This window comes from Hirsutella rhossiliensis (assembly GCF_020360975.1).
Source record: "Hirsutella rhossiliensis strain HR02 chromosome Unknown scaffold00002, whole genome shotgun sequence".
In the NCBI taxonomy this organism is placed as follows: Eukaryota; Fungi; Ascomycota; class Sordariomycetes; order Hypocreales; family Ophiocordycipitaceae; genus Hirsutella; species Hirsutella rhossiliensis.
Window position 1 is genome coordinate 1,385,942 of NW_025408668.1, and position 20,001 is coordinate 1,405,942.

At 58.3% G+C, this 20,001-nt stretch overlaps 7 protein-coding genes across 7 annotated transcripts; 3 read left to right on the forward strand and 4 right to left on the reverse strand.

Moving 5' to 3' along the window:
- Positions 1-273: 273 nt before the first annotated feature.
- On the forward strand, positions 274-1,719 carry HRG_01706 (uncharacterized protein; the record flags this gene model as incomplete). The annotated part of the gene is made up of 1 exon (XM_044860177.1): positions 274-1,719. One exon carries the CDS (start codon positions 274-276, stop codon positions 1,717-1,719), a length of 1,446 nt encoding a protein of 481 aa, XP_044723810.1.
- Positions 1,720-1,881: 162 nt separating this feature from the next.
- Positions 1,882-2,556, forward strand: HRG_01707 (uncharacterized protein; the record flags this gene model as incomplete). The annotated part of the gene is made up of 2 exons (XM_044860178.1): positions 1,882-2,210; positions 2,268-2,556. 2 exons carry the CDS (start codon positions 1,882-1,884, stop codon positions 2,554-2,556), a joined length of 618 nt encoding a protein of 205 aa, XP_044723811.1.
- A 498-nt stretch (positions 2,557-3,054) lies between these two features.
- HRG_01708 (major facilitator superfamily domain-containing protein) lies at positions 3,055-4,915 on the reverse strand (the record flags this gene model as incomplete). Its single annotated transcript, XM_044860179.1, has 7 exons — positions 3,055-3,210; positions 3,271-3,482; positions 3,553-3,973; positions 4,037-4,308; positions 4,370-4,479; positions 4,535-4,730; positions 4,786-4,915. 7 exons carry the CDS (start codon positions 4,913-4,915, stop codon positions 3,055-3,057), a joined length of 1,497 nt encoding a protein of 498 aa, XP_044723812.1.
- A 3,496-nt stretch (positions 4,916-8,411) lies between these two features.
- Positions 8,412-9,520, reverse strand: HRG_01709 (hpcH/HpaI aldolase/citrate lyase family domain-containing protein; the record flags this gene model as incomplete). Its single annotated transcript, XM_044860180.1, has 3 exons — positions 8,412-8,851; positions 8,911-9,103; positions 9,161-9,520. The coding sequence occupies 3 exons, from the start codon at positions 9,518-9,520 to the stop codon at positions 8,412-8,414; spliced, it is 993 nt and encodes a 330-aa protein (XP_044723813.1).
- A 2,287-nt stretch (positions 9,521-11,807) lies between these two features.
- HRG_01710 (enoyl-(Acyl carrier protein) reductase domain-containing protein) lies at positions 11,808-12,143 on the reverse strand (the record flags this gene model as incomplete). The annotated part of the gene is made up of 1 exon (XM_044860181.1): positions 11,808-12,143. The coding sequence occupies one exon, from the start codon at positions 12,141-12,143 to the stop codon at positions 11,808-11,810; it is 336 nt and encodes a 111-aa protein (XP_044723814.1).
- Positions 12,144-12,189: 46 nt separating this feature from the next.
- HRG_01711 (short chain dehydrogenase domain-containing protein) lies at positions 12,190-12,831 on the reverse strand (the record flags this gene model as incomplete). The annotated part of the gene is made up of 1 exon (XM_044860182.1): positions 12,190-12,831. One exon carries the CDS (start codon positions 12,829-12,831, stop codon positions 12,190-12,192), a length of 642 nt encoding a protein of 213 aa, XP_044723815.1.
- Positions 12,832-15,910: 3,079 nt separating this feature from the next.
- Positions 15,911-19,881, forward strand: HRG_01712 (inositol polyphosphate kinase domain-containing protein; the record flags this gene model as incomplete). The annotated part of the gene is made up of 2 exons (XM_044860183.1): positions 15,911-17,847; positions 17,961-19,881. 2 exons carry the CDS (start codon positions 15,911-15,913, stop codon positions 19,879-19,881), a joined length of 3,858 nt encoding a protein of 1,285 aa, XP_044723816.1.
- Between the last annotated feature and the right edge of the window lie 120 nt (positions 19,882-20,001).

Consider the following 20,001-nt stretch of genomic DNA (forward strand, 5'->3'; position numbering starts at 1 on the left):
AGGGACGTAGCCCCGCTATAGGGCCATGAAGCATACCCAGATGCTCAATGCAGCAGCAGCAAACGGCAATGCAGTCAGTGAAGTGAGACGGGTAGGGTTCCCATTGGCTCGCGGGTGCCCGAGGCCCTGAGCATATAATGGGGCGCTTACCCATGAAGGCATCAGTACCATGCTGCTCGTTAGCTGCTCTGCTGCAGACGTGCAGACGTGATTCGGCAAATAACCTTCAACGGTGTCCTTGGACTGGCCGGCCCCTTTCACCACGTCGCACTGATGAAGGACGCCACAGCCCAGCAGAGCATGAGATCATCCGTCTCGGGTCGCGCCGCTGCAGCCAGCAATCTTGTCAGCCTGCTAAGCCGGCTCCTGACGAATGGCGCTTCTTCGCCAACGACAAGCAGAGAGATCCTCTCCGCTATCCAGGACCTGGTTCCCACCCTGAGCCCCGAGAAGCCCGTCTTTGCAACCTTCCATGACGGCCAGGTACACGATCCGCTCGGCGGCGGCGCTTATGCCTTTGAGCACGGCGTCGTCGAGCCCGTCTTGGCTGCTCTCGTCTCTGACGAGCTCCGGTCCCCGATGACGGACGAGGCGGACCCAAAGCACTGCCCGCGACAAGGCGTCCCGACTCGTCCCATCGTCATCCACGCCGGGGTGCAGCCAAACAACTCGCCCCACGCAGGCACGCTTGTCGTTTTCTGCTATGCCTTCTTGCTCGCTCAAGCGGTCCGCGACAGCATGCGAGCCACGGCAGCTGGCACAGACGTTCAGCCGCCGCCCGTCTCCGTCGAAGTGACGTTTGTTGACACGGCGCCCGTCGAGGGGCAGGGCGTCGAGATGGGCGGGGTCCAATACCAGAGGTGCTACAGGAACGTCCCCGGAGCCTTGGACACGGACATGGCCGACTACCAAGAGGTGCTGGGCCTCTCGTCCTCGTGGTCCGGCGTACCCTTCACGACGGCCTTCCAGTCCGACCTGTTCTCCCGCCCGGCCATGCCCTCGCTCGTCGGCTACATGGTAGCCCAACACGACGGGCTCGGGCGCCAGCTGTCGCCCAAGTACGGGACGTTGGGCCTCCGCGCTGCATGTCCCGTGGCGGGCTGTGGCCTAGCCGAAAAGCACGGCCGGCTGAACGAGTACCATGAGGCCACAATCTCCTTCCGCTGCCCGCGCCACGGCCCCCACGCCATCTGCATTTCGGAGCCCGCCGACGTGGCCCGCCTGGAGGCCAACACGCCGGCACGCAATCTCCTCCGCAGCATGAGCCACCTGCTCGACACCAGCGCGCACCACGTGCGCATCACCGGAGCCGACTACGCCGGCACGTACCAGGAGGTGTTCCTCTACCGCCCTCTGGCGGCCTGGTCGGCAGCCACGGGCCTGGCGGCGGGACGGACGCCGCATATCCTCTACGCGCCGCTCGTCGTGGACTGGAGCGGTGCGAAGCTGTCCAAGGCGCTGTACGTCGGCGAGGGCGGGTACGAGGCCATGACGCTGCTGGGGTCCGACGGGCTGTGCAGTTTCGCACGGCTGAAGAGCCGCTTCGGGGGCAACGGTGCCGAGGGGTTGCGCCGTATCTGGGACGAGGTGCAGCGGTGGATGCAGAATCCGAAGCGGCTGTTCAGGTCTTTTTCCGTCGAATATCTGCAGAGGGCCATTCTGAGGGAAGACGAGGAACGTGAAGAAGTCAAGCAGATGTCATTCTCAAACAGGGGTTAGAGAGGTACGGAGTACATAGGTACCTCTGCCGAGGCACTTTACGCGACCTTATCCCGGCAATTGTTAAGTTAGTCATCCACGCGTCTTGCTTCGTGCTTCCCAAGACGCGTTCAACGAAATGCTTCCTGGCACCGTTTATTGCTTGCCCGTCTGCCCATCGGCATGGCGCCCAAACGCTCATCGCTGACGCAAACCACGCTCGACGCCTCTCTCGCCCCACGAGCCTCCTCCACGTTAGCATCAGATGCCACGCACCGGATATCCAAGAAGCCGCCGCCGGCCAAGCTCAAGGCCCGGCCGAAAGCAACCGCAGCAGCCGCCACCGATCGCGTCCTGACCGACGTGCTCATTGCCATCAAGCCTGTCCACCTGGCCAACGTTGTGAGCCGGGAGAAAAACCACGAGTACCGCAAGTACCGGCTACGGGACGGGGTCACCAGGCTGTGGCTGTACGAGACGGGCGACGGCGGCAAGGGCCGGGCATCTATCACGTATGCTCCCCCTCCCTCCCTCCCTCTCCGCTCGCCGCTGTGCTGACGTGTACGCAGACATATCGCCGTCATACCGGCTACCGTACGCCATACCCCCGGCACCGTGCCAACCGAGCCCTTCGGCATCGGCAACGACGACTTCAACGCCGGGCTCAAGCAGTCCAAATACGGGTACCCCGTGCTCGAGCTGCACGAGCTGGTCTGCCCGGTGACGCTCGCCGAGATGAAGGACCGGTGGCAGATGGGCGGGGCGCCCATGGGCTGGCGCTACGTCGAGGCGCATCTGTGGGAGGACAGATGGGGAGAGGATGAAGCGAGGGCTGACAAGGTAAGGCGGGTGTTTTGAGGTCCCGGGAAAGCAGTGACTATCTATTCGGAGTGCGCGACTTTACACCGCGCCAAAAGTGGAAGCAGCATGGCTGTCTCGGCACCAGACGTTGTTCACGCCGTGCCTGATTGGACAGCAAGGGTTACCCAAAGCTATGGTGTTGGTGGAGGACTGGACATCCGTGCAATGCTTCAGCATCCCGCCGTTGACGAAGTTTGCTGCCTCTTGCACCGAGGCCAAGCTACTTCACCTCAAGTCTCGGGCTCCTTCATTTGACCCCGGAGGTAGCATGTCTTGAGAGGCTCGGGTGCGTGCCCCTTTTGACAAAAATATAACGAATGTGAAGACTTTGTTTGCTTTGGCGCCACGCGTCGAGTATCAAGGCCGTGTCTCTCTAGCATCTAGAATGTCGTCCCCGTCAAATATGCCTCTGGATCGATGGTGATGCTCTATTGTCGGCCTCCGCCCTTTGGCAATCAAATCGGTCTGTTTCTCGGCCACGTTCGCTACGCTGCTCTATCTGTCTGCTTCTTGCACGCTCGTCTTGGCGCGCCATGTTCTTATTTCCGAAACAGCGAGGTCCTCGCCGTACGCCGTCTCGTCGATCAAAGTACTGTTGGCTGGCGGGAAGCTTGACAATAGCAGTACGGCCATGGCCGTCACAGCAACAGCCTGGAGCACAGGGGTCAGTACAAGATCGTCAAAGGGATCAATGGGTTGCCCCATGCTCACCGCATTGCAGAAGAATGTGCCGTAGGCCTTGCGCTCTTCCGCCAGGCTGGCAAACACGAAACCGAACAGGCCCTGGGCCGCAAGCTTTGCCACCTGTTCCACCAACGTGATTGTATGGAGGGCATCATCCCGCTGAGACTCGCTGCACATGTCCGAAATGATGCCCTTGGCTGTAGGTGCGGACCCAGATCCAAAGGGCAGGACCAAGGCAGCTGTAGAACGGATCAGCACTCGTAGATGTATGGCTTGTTTCGCGCGGCAGACTCCACGGTGATAACTTACCCAGATACACATGCCACCGGCGTGTGCTAAACGCCGCCATCGTCGTAAGAGCCCCGTCGACGACAAGACTCCATCGCAGGAACACGAGGTCGAAAAGGCGGCTACGACGTCCTTGATCACAGGTATCGAGGCGTACAAGCTCCTCGCGTGCCCACCCCTCTGCATCTGCATCCCACCGCCCAGGAGAGCTCGGCAGTAATGCCGCGGAAGCCTCGCCAGATTCATCAAATCGCTCCGGAGTCGGCGTAGCAGACGAAAACCATCTCCTCCCCCACGTTACGATGCGTGGGAAGATGAATATGAGAACCAAGCCCCTCATGAAAGCGAACTCGGACGTTAGCCAGCCATTGTCGGCCTGGTTGAAGTCAAAGTCCGCCGCGGCATACATCTGAATAAGGGAGGGCGCGTAGCCGGTGGCGAGCTGGACGTCAAGATTGGCCGTCAGTCCACGTATGGGAGACTCATATCCAATTCCAAGACTTACCACTCCGAGAAAGAAACCGCCGCAGAGGAACATGACCCCGTAGTGTTTCGTCACTCTGCCATCGACGAGTCGCAGCCGCTGCGGCAGAACGATCTTCAAGGGTGCGAAGATGGTAGATACGCCCCCTTGGCTCGGCCTGCTCTCGACCGGCACCGAGTCTGGGGCCATGTACGGGATGGCGGCTCTTGCGTATACGCCGGCGAGCAAGAACGAGGTGAAGGCGATTATGAACGGCGCCCTGATGTCGAAGGCGTTGCCAGCCATTCCACCCGCTGGTTACAGGTTAGCCACACAACGTCTTTCATTGTTGTTATTGTTGTTGTTGCTTCGCACCTAAGAACCCAATCCCTTCCCCCAGCATGATGCATCCTTGGAGCTTCCCGAAAATGGCGGTTCGTCGTGCGGGCTCGACAACACCTCCGGCGATGATGTTGATGACAAAACTGGCACGGCTGTTAGCGAGGCATCTCGTGAGACGTTGGACCATTCTTTGCTCACAAGTATCCCGCAGGCCCCCCAAATATTGTGATGACCTGGCTGGCCTGGAGTATTGCAATCCCGGTTCTCTTCCCTGTCAGGACACCAGGGATCTGGGCGGCTACGCGGATGGCGGGGACAAAGATCTGGGCCACGAGAGCAGCTCGTGGACCGAACCTCTGGACCTGCCATCTGGCCACGAAGAGATTCAATATTCCTGCAGAAATGTGAGAACTGCTCTGTATCTCGCGATGGCAGCCCGCATGACATACCGCAGAGAGTCGTGGACATGTTGAAGATGCTGAACTGCGTGGCTGTCCTGGCCGCAATCTCGGCAATGCTGCACCGGTCGCCATCACCGCCGTAGGGAGGGCTCGCATCGTAGAATGTATCGCATTCCATAAGACGGATAACGTAGAATAGTCCGTGTTCTGTTAGCATGGACCACGCATCGGTAGGCGAGCCTCATACCTACGGGATTTGGGTATAGCTAAAAGCTAGTGTGATGAGGAAGCCCGCAAAGAGAATCCGGTTCTCGACGGCAAACACGGACGCCGGGCCAGCCCTCTCGTTCGTGCTGGCTTTCTGTTGGACATGCCAAGAGAGCGTCTCCTTCCACGCAGCCATGGCGGCATACCCGAGACCTACCGACAGTCAGCCAGTTGTCGAGACGTGCTTGATGCAAAGGAGCCTACCGCCTGGGCCCCTGGTTATGCTTGGCGACTTGAAAGCAACAGTCAGGCCGTCCCAGACCGAGCCCCAGTCTCTGGAGGTCAGGCTGCCTGATGTGTGGACCAGTCTGTCTCTGGTGCCTCATGTTACACGGGCGACGAAGAGACTCGTACCGTGGTCCATGACCTAGCCATTGCTGGTAGGGACTGTAGAAGAAGCGGCCGGACTCGCAGGTCCCAGGGGAAGCAACGACGTTGACACATTGCCGTTCATTTCTTATATATCGATGCTAGTTTAAAGTGGCCGAACCCTCGAACTGGTCCGGGATTGCACTTGCGCGGCATGGAGACCAGGAAACCTGGCTGGGCGGTTAGAGTGCCCCTGACGCTATGTGCACTTCTGCGGTGCCGGTTAACCGTCCTGCCCAGGCCATGTTACAGCTTTCCCGGGCCACGGCACGAAGAGGCGCTTATTCCCTTGCTATACTTGCCCACGAGTCTTCATTGGGACAAGCCCGCCCTGCCGCTTGTTTCGGAACTGAGACTAGCCGGGAAGTGATGGGTAGCATGCTTGCGGAGTCCCCGGTTTTAGCCGCCGAGCCACGGCCAGGGGAAGCTTGATGGATACTTGGATAGCTTGACCGGTGGCTATTGAATCGTGCCGTGTAAATGTCGGCTGTGACAGACCTGGCACGGTTGGAACAACAGGTCCACATGTGACGAGCCGCTTTGGCACAGTGACTCGAAGACAAAACGAGTGTTCCACATCTGCATACACGCACAGTAGCATTGGCTCGACACTCGACGGCGGCAACTCGGCCGGATGGTTTGCCTTCTCCGGGCGCCTGTTGCTTTGGCCGCCGGCAAACCAGCAGAGCCGGGCGCCTTTCTTTCTTCACGCTATCATTATGAAATGCAACTGCCGGGAAGCTGGCAAAGCACCGCACCGGACGCTCGGTCGAGGACCTTGCATCCGGTTGCCGTGTCAGAATCCTCCAAAATGCAGGCCCTTGTCGTTGGTTCAGCTCGGCGTCAGTCTGTACAGTCGCCTTGTCATCTCTCGACTCGCTCTCGGTCACGCCTTGGATGCCGTCATTGCACTGTTCGTCCCTGGAAAGACCATTGCTCGGTGACTAGATGCTTTTTCCCTGCTGTTGAGCGGGAACCTGTCCCCGTAGAATTGTCCCGCCCCCCCACAACCTCTTCCCTTGATTCCATATTGCATTGCCCGTTGCCCTGACTCGAACCTCAGCAGCTGAGCCGCGGGAAGACGTTCGTGTCGCACTTCTGACAGTATCGGTTGATGACAGTGTTGCGACGACTCATCGACATCGTTGCTACCCAGTTTCTCTGCTCCAGTGCATCGCCACTCTTGCATCGCGAGACAATGGAGAACACTACCTCGCATCCCGCCATACGTGGCCCACTGGTCCTGTCATGAGCTGGGGCAGCGCCGCTTCACCAATGCCTCGCCCAGCAGCGTTGATATAGTTTGTCGCGGATCCAGCCCGAAAAGCAGTAAGTCGATCAGCAGATCCTCTCATATTATCCCGGTGCCTGTATTAACACGTACGTCACCCGCCCAATGGGTCATGTGCAGCCCAATAATGTGGAAGATTGCCGTGCCCTCCACAGATTCGAAACAGAAACTGTTTGAGCCTGTAGAGGACAGAGGCAATGCCGACTGGGTGTCGCTAAGATAGGCAGTTCTAAGGACTGGTGTCGTAAAGTTTAACTCTGGGAAAAGACTAGCGGCCAGGCAGGCAAAGGATGAACGCTCCAACGGATGCAAAGGCTGTTGCGATTCGTATCCTGATCCTGCCGACAAGCTCTCTAAAGAGAAGAGGCGGAACAGAGAGGGTTGGGGGGGTGGATGCTCGAGTTGGACGTGTTAATGGGAGGCGACCTGTATAACCAACGCAACACTTGGAATAATTCGGAAACATGTAATAAAATCAAAGGCATCAAAGCAGTCTCTTTTGCATTTTTTTTTCTCAGAAAAGCTTCAATCCGGGAAATCGCCTATGAAAGACGGGGTTCAATGCAACTTTATATCAAGGGGTCTTTGTTTAAACAATGTCTTTGGACTTTCCTAGAATTGTGTATACTGGGGAGAAATCTCACCTCTCTACGTCGGGTCGGATGATCCGGAAGCGGTAGCAAAACTTGACAAGGGCTGGTAGAAGGACAAGAAAAACGAGACCGAGGCCGCAAGCTCGTTCGCAACCTGATGGGCTTCAACGACTTATTAAGGCGCTTAAGTGTGCTCAAAGATATCCGTCTCTCGATCCGAACAACTCGAAATTCATACACGGCTCATGCCAAGTTCCATCCTGCGTACCAAAGCCCAGAAAATAAGGCATCAGTGGCAGTGGTGGTCGGCGCTCGGCCTGGTTATGGAATCCTTCGGGCACGTCTATTCATGACTCACGGTCTCACGCTCTAATCTGTGATTTCGGCGGGCCCCGCGGGATCAATGGCACGCAGTGCGGCAAGGCAACAGCCTCCCTTGCGGCTCTTTATGTCTCGGCTGGCGACGCGAGCAGAGTCGACCGGGTTCAAAAGTGCCGAGAGTTCATCGCCCGGAGCAAGCCTCCACGTCATCCCGCCGGTGTTGCTCTCCCCGACGTGTTTCAGATGGCGAATACGTGTAAGACCATGCCTCTTTCAAAAGACACGGGAGATGCGCTTGCATCATCCACGTGCCAGGTCACGAATGAGAATACTACGCGAAAATTCGAAGCATTATTGGCTCCTGTCAATTCATGGTTCTCTTCAGAGAAGGGAACAGCTATTTTATTCTGTCAGAAGTGAAGATTCGACAGAGGATGCATCGTGCGTGCGTGTTCAAGCTTCAAGTTCAGATATTGTGTTCCAACAAGTACACACTTGACGACGCCTATCTGAAGAGAGTTGTTCTTTCAAAGAGAATCATGGGGATTAAACGTGGCCTACGCCGAGGTGAGAAGCTGCAATCTTCAGTATTTGCGTTACTATCCGCCGCAGCGCCACTACGCAGATTTGATGACCATCTCGCTCCCCTCTCTGCCAGGTGATGAGGACGTCAACGAGCCATGGGTCGTACGGGTGATGAGCAAGAGCTGGACAGAGTAGGACAGTAGGTCAAGCCTGAATGTACATGACAGGCAATGCTCGTGTTCAAGTCTACAAAGTTTATCTATCTACGTATTCATTATTCCCTTCATCGCCACTCTCCCATTTACATCTCACGCAGACTCACTCGGAATCTCTTTCGCGTTCGATTTCAGAGCCAGCTTCTCCACGCGGCTGACGTCCCCGTTCTTGGTCGCGCCATTCGCCACCCGTACCTCCTCGACAAGCCCCCTGGCAATCTTGAGGTCTTCGTTGAGGTTGGCGAGGTGCATGACGTCGGCAGAGGCCATGACAAACGACATGCGCTCGGTGGCTTTCTTGAAGCCCTCGGCCGAGCCGAAGGGGGGCTGGACAAAGGAGAAGCCGCCGTAGGGCTTGTCGTGCTTGTCGAGCACCTTGAAGAACTTGTCTGTCGCTGCGATCCACTCTGGCTCGTCGCCCCCGAGGCCAAAGTTGCCGGGCAGGTTCATGGAGATGCGGGCGTCGAGGCTGCCCAGCCAGACAATGTCGATGTCCGGGACCTCGGTCAAGATGGCGTCGAGGTTGTTGATTCCTTTGGCGCCTTGTTAGCCCCCTCGCCCGATGCTGTGAGATCCGAATCTGGAGACTTACCCTCGAGTGTCTCAATCTGGATCATGATGGCGGCCTGGTCGTTGAGGCATGTGTAAATGTCCCGGCTCGAGTCGTACGGCGTATCCGTCAAGAACGGGATAAGCCGAAAAGGCGGCGCAGATCGTGTTCCTCTTTGGCGAGTGCCAAACTTGGCCGCCGACACAACATGCAGAGCCTGCTCCACGGTATCAACCTGCAACCGCCAAGTCAGCATCATGCACTCGAGTCCGTATTGTCTCCAGGCCCATACCTGAGGGACAACGATGCTGGCACCGGCATCCAGAGCGTAGCCGATGGCGGCATGGTCGTGGCCCGGGACTCGGACAAAGGGCATAGTACGGCCTTGGCTCATGAAGATGGCCTCGTGGACCATGGTTGTCATGGTCTCGACGTTGCAGGACGTGTGCTCCCAGTCAATCCAGACCACGTCGAAGTTCATGGGGGCCAAGAAGCGAGTAATGGGTATCGAGCTGAGGCCGGCGTAGTATCCCAGCAGAGGCGCGATCTTCTTCTTGTGAGCGTCCCGGATGGCATCTCGGGCTCGGTGAGGTTGGAATAACGAGGGGGCTGCGTAGGCGGCCATGCTGACGCCGCTGTCGGTGGATGCCATGGTCGTGGATGCTATGTTCGATTCTAGGGAACACCGTCTGTTTGGTTGTTGGATGCGTTCAAAAGGTGATGAAGATTCCAGGGTCCAGCAATGTCTGAGCCGTCAGGGCCCTGGCGTTGTTTTTATACATGCACATATATATATATATATATATATATATATACAGTGATTCAGTCCACCTCCTGCGTGCCCTTGTTAAATCCGACGAGGAGATGTTCTCACCGAGCTTGCGACGGAACGACGGACCAGGTTACCAAGCTGTCCTCCGCGTCGACTTGGCCGCCTGCCATACGTGACGGGGATCTCGTCAGAATTTAGCGGATCCGCAAGGCTCAAGCAGGTCAGTCCGCATGCCGCTTGACGCTTTGTCTGCTTCCAAGCAAGAGTGTTCCGGCGGTTCCAGTGGAGCACATGATAAATCAGCGGCGTCCTTGTCGAGCCCGCCCGGCGCTACGGCCTAAAGTCCGCCGTGAGTCGCGACTGAAGCGGGCTGTGTCTGATAATCTGCCGGTGAGCCACACGGGGTAAGCCAACCAGGGACAGAGACAAGGCATATTCGTAATGGCTGACCGATTACGTCGAGCATGGGGATACCTAAATAAATAAAAAAGGACAAAATGTCAAGTCGGGAGCCTCAATCCACGAGACTGGAAACGCGGTGAGGCCGGACCCGCGGTGTTCAGCAACTGTCGGATATGCAAAAGACGGCTTGGCCGGGCAAACATGGAACGCTCTGGCAAATGCATTACTGGTGCGGATCATCAGCGGCTTCCGCCTGCTGACAGCAACACGTTTGAAGCACGAACATGGAAATAGTCGGCTATTGCATCGGCTTCAAGCCATTGCATCCAGCTGATCCGATTTGCTCGTAACCTCAGACCTTGGTGAGGTGAATGATTGGTCAGAACATGCAATCACGAGCATCCTGCTGCGTATGAGCGGGCTGACAGCGTGGCATCGTCAAGCGAGAAGGGGTGCCAACGTCGCCTGGACGTTCCAACTGAGCTTTCGAGAATCCAAGCTGCACTGCGTGAGAAAACAGCGCCTTGCAAGATGAATACGTGTTGCATGTCAGTAGGAAAGTCTTCTTGCTGGAATTCCCGTCCGCGAGCCACGTCACCGCGCGTTATGAAAGCTCTCTCAAGACTTCACTTCTCCCCTGTTTCGTATCGTGCCAGACTCCCTCTAGATTTCCTGTTTCGTATGCTCCTAAGCTTTCCTGCAACTTGAAGACCGCTACCATTTTGTGGAACAGGGGGTCTTCGAAGAGCCGCGCGGCCGCTTGTCGATCTTCTCAGGACGCTACGGACGCATAGCCCCCCCTCCCCGGGAATGTCAGAAGTAATCAGCTCCTTTGGTTTTCCCCAACGGGGGTTGACCGAATCCCCCCGTTGGATGTCCTGCGAGACTAGGAAGCAGTGTCACGCTTGTCTGCACGTAACTTCGATGAGCGTCAGTACTTGACTCAAAGTAGCACTCGGCGATGGGTGGCTCGCATGAGGACATGAGGGCACGATGCGTGTCTTCTCCTGTCGAGGACTCCATGCTCCGCCTCCCGTTCTGGCTCCTCCAGCGGCGGAGGCTGCAGCGTGCTCGTTGCCACGGTGTCGAAGGGGTGTCTGCCCTCGAATAATTCCTTGGACCCAAACATAAGCACAAGCAGGAGGCGGCAGGCTGACGCACCATGACACCCACGTTCAAATGTGCCGACGACCAGGGCGAGAAGGGCCAGCCGTGTCAACATTTGGAATGCTCGACCTCGTCATGACCAAACACCGCGCGTGCTCATCTTCGAACTTCGAAGCCACCAAGTACGATCAAGTCAATCCGCAGCTGTGCTCATATCCAATGATTCACTGTTATTGCATCGAATCATAGCCACAATGACATGTGGGCCTGACGTATTGGAATCTCCGGCTTAGCCACCGGGTAAGTAATCCCAGAGCCCAGCTTATCCTACCTAAATTGAGGACTGGAGGCATAGGTAGTCCCAACTCTGAGAGAATAATACCTTCTGTTCCTGATATTGGTCGCTTCTAGTAGCACAGGACCACCGAGTGTCTTGGTTTTCTCGACGGAAGCTGGAGAGCGACGACCGGTGCCGGCCGCTTGAGTTTGGAGACCAACTAGTATGTCGGGCATTCTCCTTCGCCGAAATCGGCCGTACCTATGGTAGCTAGAAACACACTGCAGAAAGACTTGCCCGCCCAGCCTCGATCAGTCCCTATAGTATCGATAAGTAGGCTATGCAGCTTGGCCAGCGCACAACCGTCGTACCTTGATACTTCTAGGACGATCCTGGCATGATGCCAAGACGTCCGCCGTCCGTCAGGAGAATGTTGCCGTCTACGTAGCCTCCGGCCTTGCTGGCCAGGAAGAGCGCCGCCCCGGCCAGCTCCTCCTCGGCGCCACATCGGTCCAGCGGCACCGCCTCCTTGGATAGGCCGCCCTCCTGGTTGGCAGAGTCCTTGAAAAATGTGGACTCGGTCATGTCGCTCGGGTAAATGCCCGGGGTAATGGAGTTGGCCCGTATCTTGAGCGGTGACAGGACCGTCGACAGCTGCTTCGTCAGGTGCATGACGGCCGCGTTGCTGGGCCCGTAGGCGAAGCCTGCCTCGGGCATGCGCGAGAAGCCCGCGATCGAGGCCGTGATGACGACCTGGGGCTTTTCAGGACACGACGAGGCGCTTGTTGGACTCGTCGAGCGGATCCAGAAAGGCGACGGCCGTGTAGAAGGCGCCCGTGACGTTGACGTGGAACGTCTTGGTGAGCTCGCCCATGCTGGATGCCCACAGCTTCTCCTGAAGGCTCTTTGCCGACGAGCTGCCCACGTGCCGGATCGCGTCGCCGACGCCCGCCATGGCGATGCCGCGGTTGGCGAAGACGGCGTTGCAGTAGCTCACGTCTTTGCGCACCCGGTCCGCCGCCGCCGCCAACGAGTCCTTGGATGTGACATCGCAGACGATGAGGTGGGTGACGTCGGGGTTCGGGGACGAGTCTCTGGTCTGGACGAGGGCTTCCTCGCGCCGGCCGAGGATGTAGACTGCCTTGGCGCTGTTGGCCGCCAGCGCGTGGGCGATGACCTTGCCCAGCCCGGAGCCTCCGCCGGTGACGACGGCCACGAGGTTCTTAACCTCGAACAGGGCCTGCGCGCTGTAAGAGGGGGCCATTGCTCTCTCCTTTTGCGTACCGCGGAAGCTTGACTTGTGGAATTGAGACGCCGATGTCCTGCTCCTGGCTTCAAGAGGGTCGATTGTAGTCTGAGATGAGTTGAGTGCCCAGTCCTGAAGTCCGACGACGCCCGCGTCCATCATTCAAGAATCCCAGGGACAGGTGCAGATATCGTTGACATAATACCCTTGCCGTCATGGAGTCTCCGAGCCGAGACCAGCCCTCTTCGAGTTTTGCCTATTCCCGAATCACTGATGGACATAGTCCATTATGACGACTGCACGTCGGGCATCGTCATTTGTGGGGGACAATGCGAAGACCACTTGCCGGAGCCAACGAATATGCCTCAGTATCAAAGAGAGACAGGCGTGGGCCACACATGGCCACCGCACGCTGTGAGCTCATGCGCCTGGCTGATGGTGTGATTCTTTGGCTCAACGCCAAACGCCTTGCCAGGACTGGGTTGATGTGGAGTCTGAGGGGGACTGTGGAAATCTCTCATTTACCTCGCGGTTGATGTAGCGTTTACCGGCCCCCTCTCTCATCGTGTGGCGCAGAGGAGAATAGAGATAGCATCACCACCACGAGCCAGGTTCAGGGATGACAATGCAGCTGCCATAACCTCTTGTTTGCAGCATCGCTCGCCAAGCACTGAAAGGCGTCGAGCGAGACTGGGATAAACAGCACTCGATGCAAAAATGACAAGGAAGAGGCGGCTCTCTCGTCGCGGCCGGTTCTCTTTTCCAAGCCATGGTCTCTTCACATTATCGACTCTCCACCGGGTTCGTTTTGGAGGCGAGAAGCGTCCTCAGCCTCGTTCGAGCCAGCGTCCATATCCCTCGTCGTGATATCTGGATGCTGGCGGATGCTCTCTTCATCGGTCTTGGCGCCCCAAAAAGCAGAGCAGGGTCCACCACCCGAGTCCGAAGTTTCCATGCACCCTAGCCCGGCCTGGGTCTTTGGAGTGGACAGTAGCTGCAGCAAGCCCAAGAAAAAAGGTCGACCAGGCGTTGATGCGTCAGAGGTTCTACCTCATGCTTGTAGCGCATGAATGCCGTCACATCAGCGCAGAATCAGCGGGGACGGCAAATAGGCTATGGTGACGGCCGAGTTCATCGTTGTCGGTTGTGTCCTCGTCTTGGACCTAAAATGGGAAGTCGGGGCTTCGATGTGACTCATATGCCAGCGCGGCCGGGTAGCATGGCCGAGATCAGACAGAAGTGCAACGTGTTGGGATTTTCCAGGCTGCAATCGACGTCTTTCGACGGCTCGACTTTATCGGCGGAGACGCTCGAGTCGCAGGTCCCTGGTCGGTGCATCCACCGACGAGGCCCGGCATAAGAGAGAAGGCCAGGATGACGAGCAGTATTATGTAGAGTAGGCTTTAAGCTTGGGCTGCTCCAGTCCGCCCTGTCTATCAAATGGCAGGGTCCGAGAAAGTGCTTACGCGCCGAGGGTTGGACACGATGATCAGGATGAATGGGACGGCATCGTGCAGAACGGCACTGCAATGAATCACCCGTCGTGCGGTTGCTGAGCCCGTTGGTCGTACCTCGGGGCATGACTCGGCAGAAACCAGACAATCGGCTGTATGCCGGCACCTTTTCTCCGCCGCTCCGAGGCTGTGTTGAAGTAACTCCAGGTACCTGTGCCCGGTCATCCGTGTTTGATGGGATGTAGCGCAAGGTTGATGGAATGGCTATTCAGCGTCTCAGCGGAAAAGGCCAGATGCCACTGCAATCATCGGGTGTGCGGCAGAAACGTGTCATTTCTTTGGGTACCAGGACTGTTGCGCAGTCCGACGAATGGTGGCAAGCAGGTCCGAGGCTGCGTTGCAAGCATGTTCTATGGCTTCAAGTCAAAAAAGCCGCTCGCCATTGGCTCGAGGACAGGCGGCGTCTTGTTGGAGCATTCGTTGGGTCGGCCAATGTTGGTGTCGATAGGAGCCTCGTGCCCGCGTGGAAACGACCAATCACCCGACGGCTGGGCGACACAAGCTCGGCCTAGCAAATCTTGTCGCGTCGCAAGAGATGATGAGGTATGATTTGCCAGACTCGGGGATATTGCTGTCTTGCTTGTGACGGACACGGTGGCCGAGCGGCGAGCAGCTGACATGGACTGTTCCATACGGGATACATGCATATGGGCCGTTTATGCATGGGTCTACTGGTTCATGCCTGTACCTCATTGATGCAAGTATCCGTGTGTCTGTCAGCAGACGCCTCATACGTACTTGGTACTTTCTCCCGCGTTTTGTTTTGTTATGACGAGGCAATGATCTACGATGGGTTTGTTTCTCAGGCCTGAGCCAAGACGCTAGAACCTCGCTGGCCATGTCGCCCTCGGAGGGTCAGCAAGCGAGCCACCATACCCGCCGCTGAGCGTCCAGCACAGCAGTGCCAAGGCCACGACAGTCGCCGCGTCGAACCCACGTGTGGACGCGGGAGAAGTCGTAGCTAGCAGTAGCCGACACCCCCCCACGTTCCTCGGTGCTGTAAATGCCCTGGACATTCCCACCTCCCGCCCCGGTGGGATGGAGGGGGGGTAAATAACGCGGGCGCAGCGCTGCAAGACGCTAGCCCCGACCACTAAGATGCCGCCAAACAGCCTTGTGGCCGTCTTTTATGGCAGCCAGTCGTCCACATGCACCCTCGTCCTCCCTCTTTTTCTCTTCCTCTAATTAGCCGGCGACTCGCGTCTCCCCATCGCTTTTGCACGTTACAGTACATTTTTCCATGTCTCAGGCGCTGCTTTTGACTCACTGCGCCTCTCGGCCATCAGCGAAGACTGATATCCTGCATTAGGTGGCTCGACGCCGTGGCCGCACGATCCCATCGTCGTGCTACCTAGGTACTTGCCCGCGTCCTTGCGAGCACGGAGCAGGCAGAACAGTCATCTTGCAGTGCCTGTACCCTGTCCTTGTCTCCATGTACCCCAGCGGTTAAGCAAGGCTCTTACCCTACCCAGCGCGGCACGTTCAGAGTGCCAGGCGCGCCCAAAACGGGGCCTGAACAGCCCGACAGCAGCGCTAGAGCCCATCCACTAATTTTCGCCACACAGCCCGCCCACCCACAGACGGCCGCCTCCCATCATCCATCCATTCACGTCGCCGCCTCCCCATTTTTCCTCCTCCTCCTCCTACTCCTCCTCCCCTTCGTCCCTCTCACCACCCCCCAACGCCTCCCGCGCCTTCGCCCTGCCGCGCCAGATGTTCTCCTCATGTCCAGCCCGCATCCTGACCTCGAAAATGCCGCACCCCCTGCACCGCTGACGCCCGCGCGCTCCAACCCGAGCCCTGCTGGCCCCGACCAAGAACATCATGGCCCCTTCTCATCTCCTACCCCCGCCGACGCCATCGCACTGCCTTCCCGCGCTGGCGATCCGGATCCCGCCGATGATTTAAAGACTCGTGCCGGCCCCAAGCAACCTAGTCGCTCGCTGCTGAGCCAGGCACTGGCATCTGCCCGCGGCATCCCGCCGACGACTCATCAACAAGACGGCCCCGATCGGCACAAGCCGCCGCCCAAGCCTCTTCTGCCGCCTGCCCCCCCCCGCGCGTCGCAAGACACGGATCTCTCGTCTCCCGGCCATGTTGCGCTCCGAGACGGCGACATCGGGCCCTCTCTGATCCAGCCCGTTGCCATGGCTGCCCCCGCCACCATCTCCATCGCCCGACGCGAGCCTACCAGCGTGCCCTCGTCGTACGACCAGTCCGTCCTGACGCACGCTCGGGACATGCTCCTCGACCACCGCGACTTCCTCGACAGGACCACGAGTAGGGCCTCGACCTCCCTTGAGCTGGACCGATCGACTTCGGATTCTTTCCACGCTCACACCTTTGCTCACTCCAGCGTCCCCGACGGCTCGTCAACGCCCACCAAGGCATCTTCCTTCGAATCCTTCGAGTCAACGCCCATGCTGCCCACGCAACTGATGCGCGACATGCCACGCAAGTCTTCACATCGCCCCAGAGCTGTCGAGCACGCGTTGACGCTGGGTTCCGAGAAGAATGAAAAAGTCTGGTCTATTGGCTCGGGCGATGGCGATGAAGAGGACGGCCTGGTCGAGCAATCCGTCGCGGAAGCCATGGCCGGCGTGGAGCCCAACGCACGGAGTCGCAAGGCCAGCTACAGCCTACGTTTCTTCAAGGAAGGGCTGCCGCCAGACGACAAGGGTCGTCGCAAGGATGCCAAGCCCACTCAACGTGAAAAGCTGTCGCCGGCACTCGAGGAAGACGCCAGGGCACCGAGCGACGTCCCGGCAGACGCATCCACGCCACCCGTCATTCAGACCCTTTTCATGTCTGCTGCGGGACGACAAACATCTCGTCCCATCTCGCTACAGACAGACTACTTTGACGTGCGAGGGATCGTCACGACCAACCGTGCGGCCTCACCGACGCGGCCCCAACCGGTCAAACCCACCGGCCAGGAAGACGCCGACACTTCAAAGGTGCCTCAACAAGTGGGGCCGTGTCCGGCACTCGAGTCCGAGGGCGAGGCGAGTGAACCGGAGTCGGCTAGCGAAACGCGGGTTCGGAGTCATCACGACGGCTCTGACGCTGATGGGGACGCACATGTCGAGGCGGACGCCGACGACTCGGGCGAGGAGAAGATATCCTCTGCCGTCTTCCTGCCTCACCAGGAGATGCCCGAGGCCCGCATGAAGCCGGGTGACGGCGTGGACCTTGTCCGTACCTCGCGACCCAGGTCGCTTTCGCAGAGTAAGACGCATCCGTGGCTGGTCAAGGCCGATGAGCCGGAGCCGGAGCCCGAAATCCATGACAAGGATGAGCCGGCCTTTGGCTCTCCCACCTTGCGTCCCCGTGAGACTCCAGTGTCCCGCAAAGGCGACGTGTGCCTCGAGCCGTCGGATCAGTGTGCTGTTGAGGACGAGCTCGAGGTCAAGTGTTCCATGCCCGCGAGACTGCCCCGGGCCGTGACGCGATACCAAGACCACGTGCATGAGCACCAGCACCATGCCCGAAAGCCCCTCGAAGCCATTGAGCTTATCCCATACAAGCATCAGGTGGGCGGTCACACCACCTTGTGGCGCTTCTCTCGCCGGGCCGTCTGTAAGCAACTCAATAATAGGGAAAATGAGTTTTACGAGACGATTGAGAGATACCACCGTGACTTGCTCCCCTTCCTGCCCCGGTACGTCGTTCACGAGTCGCCAAGAATTTCTCTGTTGCCTTTTTGTGTCCCGTCGTTTGCATCAATGATACCTCCCTCCCCCAGGGCTCTATGTTGCTAACGTTTGTCTCAAGGTATATCGGTGTGCTGAATGTAATGTTTCAAAAGCAGTCCCGGCGGAAAAGCACTGCCCGAAAGGATGACGCTGCCGCCGCCGAACGCAAGAAGATCCTAGAGGTCAAGAAGGGGGACTGGGCAAACGGTCACGGCGGCGCATCGGCCGAGCCTGGTAGCGGCGACCAGGCTCGCACAGTCCCGACCACCAGGGTCATCAGCCAGTCCCTCGCCAACGCGAATGTGCAGATACCGACCGTGACGTTTGACGACAACAGGCACATCCTTCCACGCAACCTCCTCCAGCCGACGCCGCCGCCCGAGTTCTTTCGTCGCCGAAGCATCTCGACCTCGAGGGTGTGTGATTCCTCGGCGCCGCAACCGTCCCCTCGCCCCCCGCTGGACGAGAGGCCCAACAGCTGGGGGGCCACGACAATCAACAAGCGCCTCCGCAATGAGGTGTTCAACGACGCTTTCCTCAAGGAGCCGGTCGAGATCCAGAAGCACAGACGGCCTCATCAGCGCTCGATTCCACGGCCGACACTCCAGCGACTGCTTCGACCATCCAACTCGGATCCAAACCTGGCCCGCGATAAGGAAGAAGAGGTGGTTTCTCACATCGGCGATGGTGTCCGGTCCATTTCACCACTCATGCGTCGGCAAGACGAATCTCCAGCCGGCCTGGGCTCCAACGCTGGTCTCCTGACGGCCGACTTCCACAACGCCGAACTCCCAGTCAAGGACATTACCGGCTCCAGCGCGCCAGAGCCGGAGATATTAAAGGTTAATTTGTTAGGTCTCAAGAAAAAACGACGGTTCTCTGCTGGCGGGCTTCGACGAAGACCCGGAGACGTGCGCGAGTCCCGCGGCAGTCTCAAGTACTTTGAGGAGGCAGATGACGCAGACTACAAGGCTGACCGCACTCCGCCCTCGTCACCATCCCAAAGGGCCGCTGCTCAGAACGGAGAGGCGGAACCGGCGCTGAGCTACGACCTGGTCGACACGCAAGAGGCCGACGCCTCGGGGCCGTCAGAACTGCCCACCCCAACGCTGGAGTTCAAGAAGATACCTCGGCCCATCAATCCCAAAGAGGCCAAGATGGATGCAAAGTCTCGGAGAGACCGCGCCGAATACTTCTTGCTCATGGAGGATCTGACGGCTGGCATGAAGCGACCGTGCATGATGGATCTCAAGATGGGCACGCGCCAGTACGGCGTCGACGCCTCGCCCAAGAAGCAAAAGTCGCAGCGGGACAAGTGCAGGACCACCACCTCTGCCGAGCTGGGCGTGCGCATCTGCGGATTGCAGGTCTGGAACGTACAAACGCAGAGCTTTGAGTTCCAAGACAAGTACTTTGGCCGCCAGGTCAAGGCGGGCAGGGAGTTCCAAGACGCGCTGCAAAAGTTTCTCTACAACGGGGTCGACTTGGAGAGCGTTTTGCGCCACATACCGCTGGTGCTGAGGAAGCTGGCACAGCTGGAGCAAATCGTCCGCGGCCTGCGCGGCTATCGCTTCTATGCCGCCAGCCTTCTCATGTTTTATGACGGCGACACGTCCGACGACGGTGGGTACGAGACCATGTACGACTCGGCCACCGATGGCGGCGCGACGGATACCGAGGAGATGTCTCGCAGGCAGGGGAGAAACCGCCGCGAAATCGACTTCAAAATGGCCGACTTTGCCAACAGCCTCACGCCGCTGGACAAGATGGACGATAAGCCGTGTCCGCCGCAGCACCCAGATGAGCCGGATTGCGGGTTTCTTAAGGGCTTGAGGAGCTTACGGCGATATTTCATACAGATCCAACGTGACGTCCGCGCAGACCTCGACTTGGCGTGTCACGGATTGCGCGGACCTCGGTCTAAATTCTCGACGCAGTCCGAGCAAGGCTCCGACCTTGACACGGACGAGAGCGACGACGACGGCCAGATCAGCGTGTGAGTCGACGTCACCATGATGTCTGCCCTCGAAGTGAAGTGATATCTCATCGACTCGCTCGGCTCTCCCTTCCTGGTGTCTGTTTTACGACTTGAAATTCAAGTCCTGTGTTTCTTGCTTTGA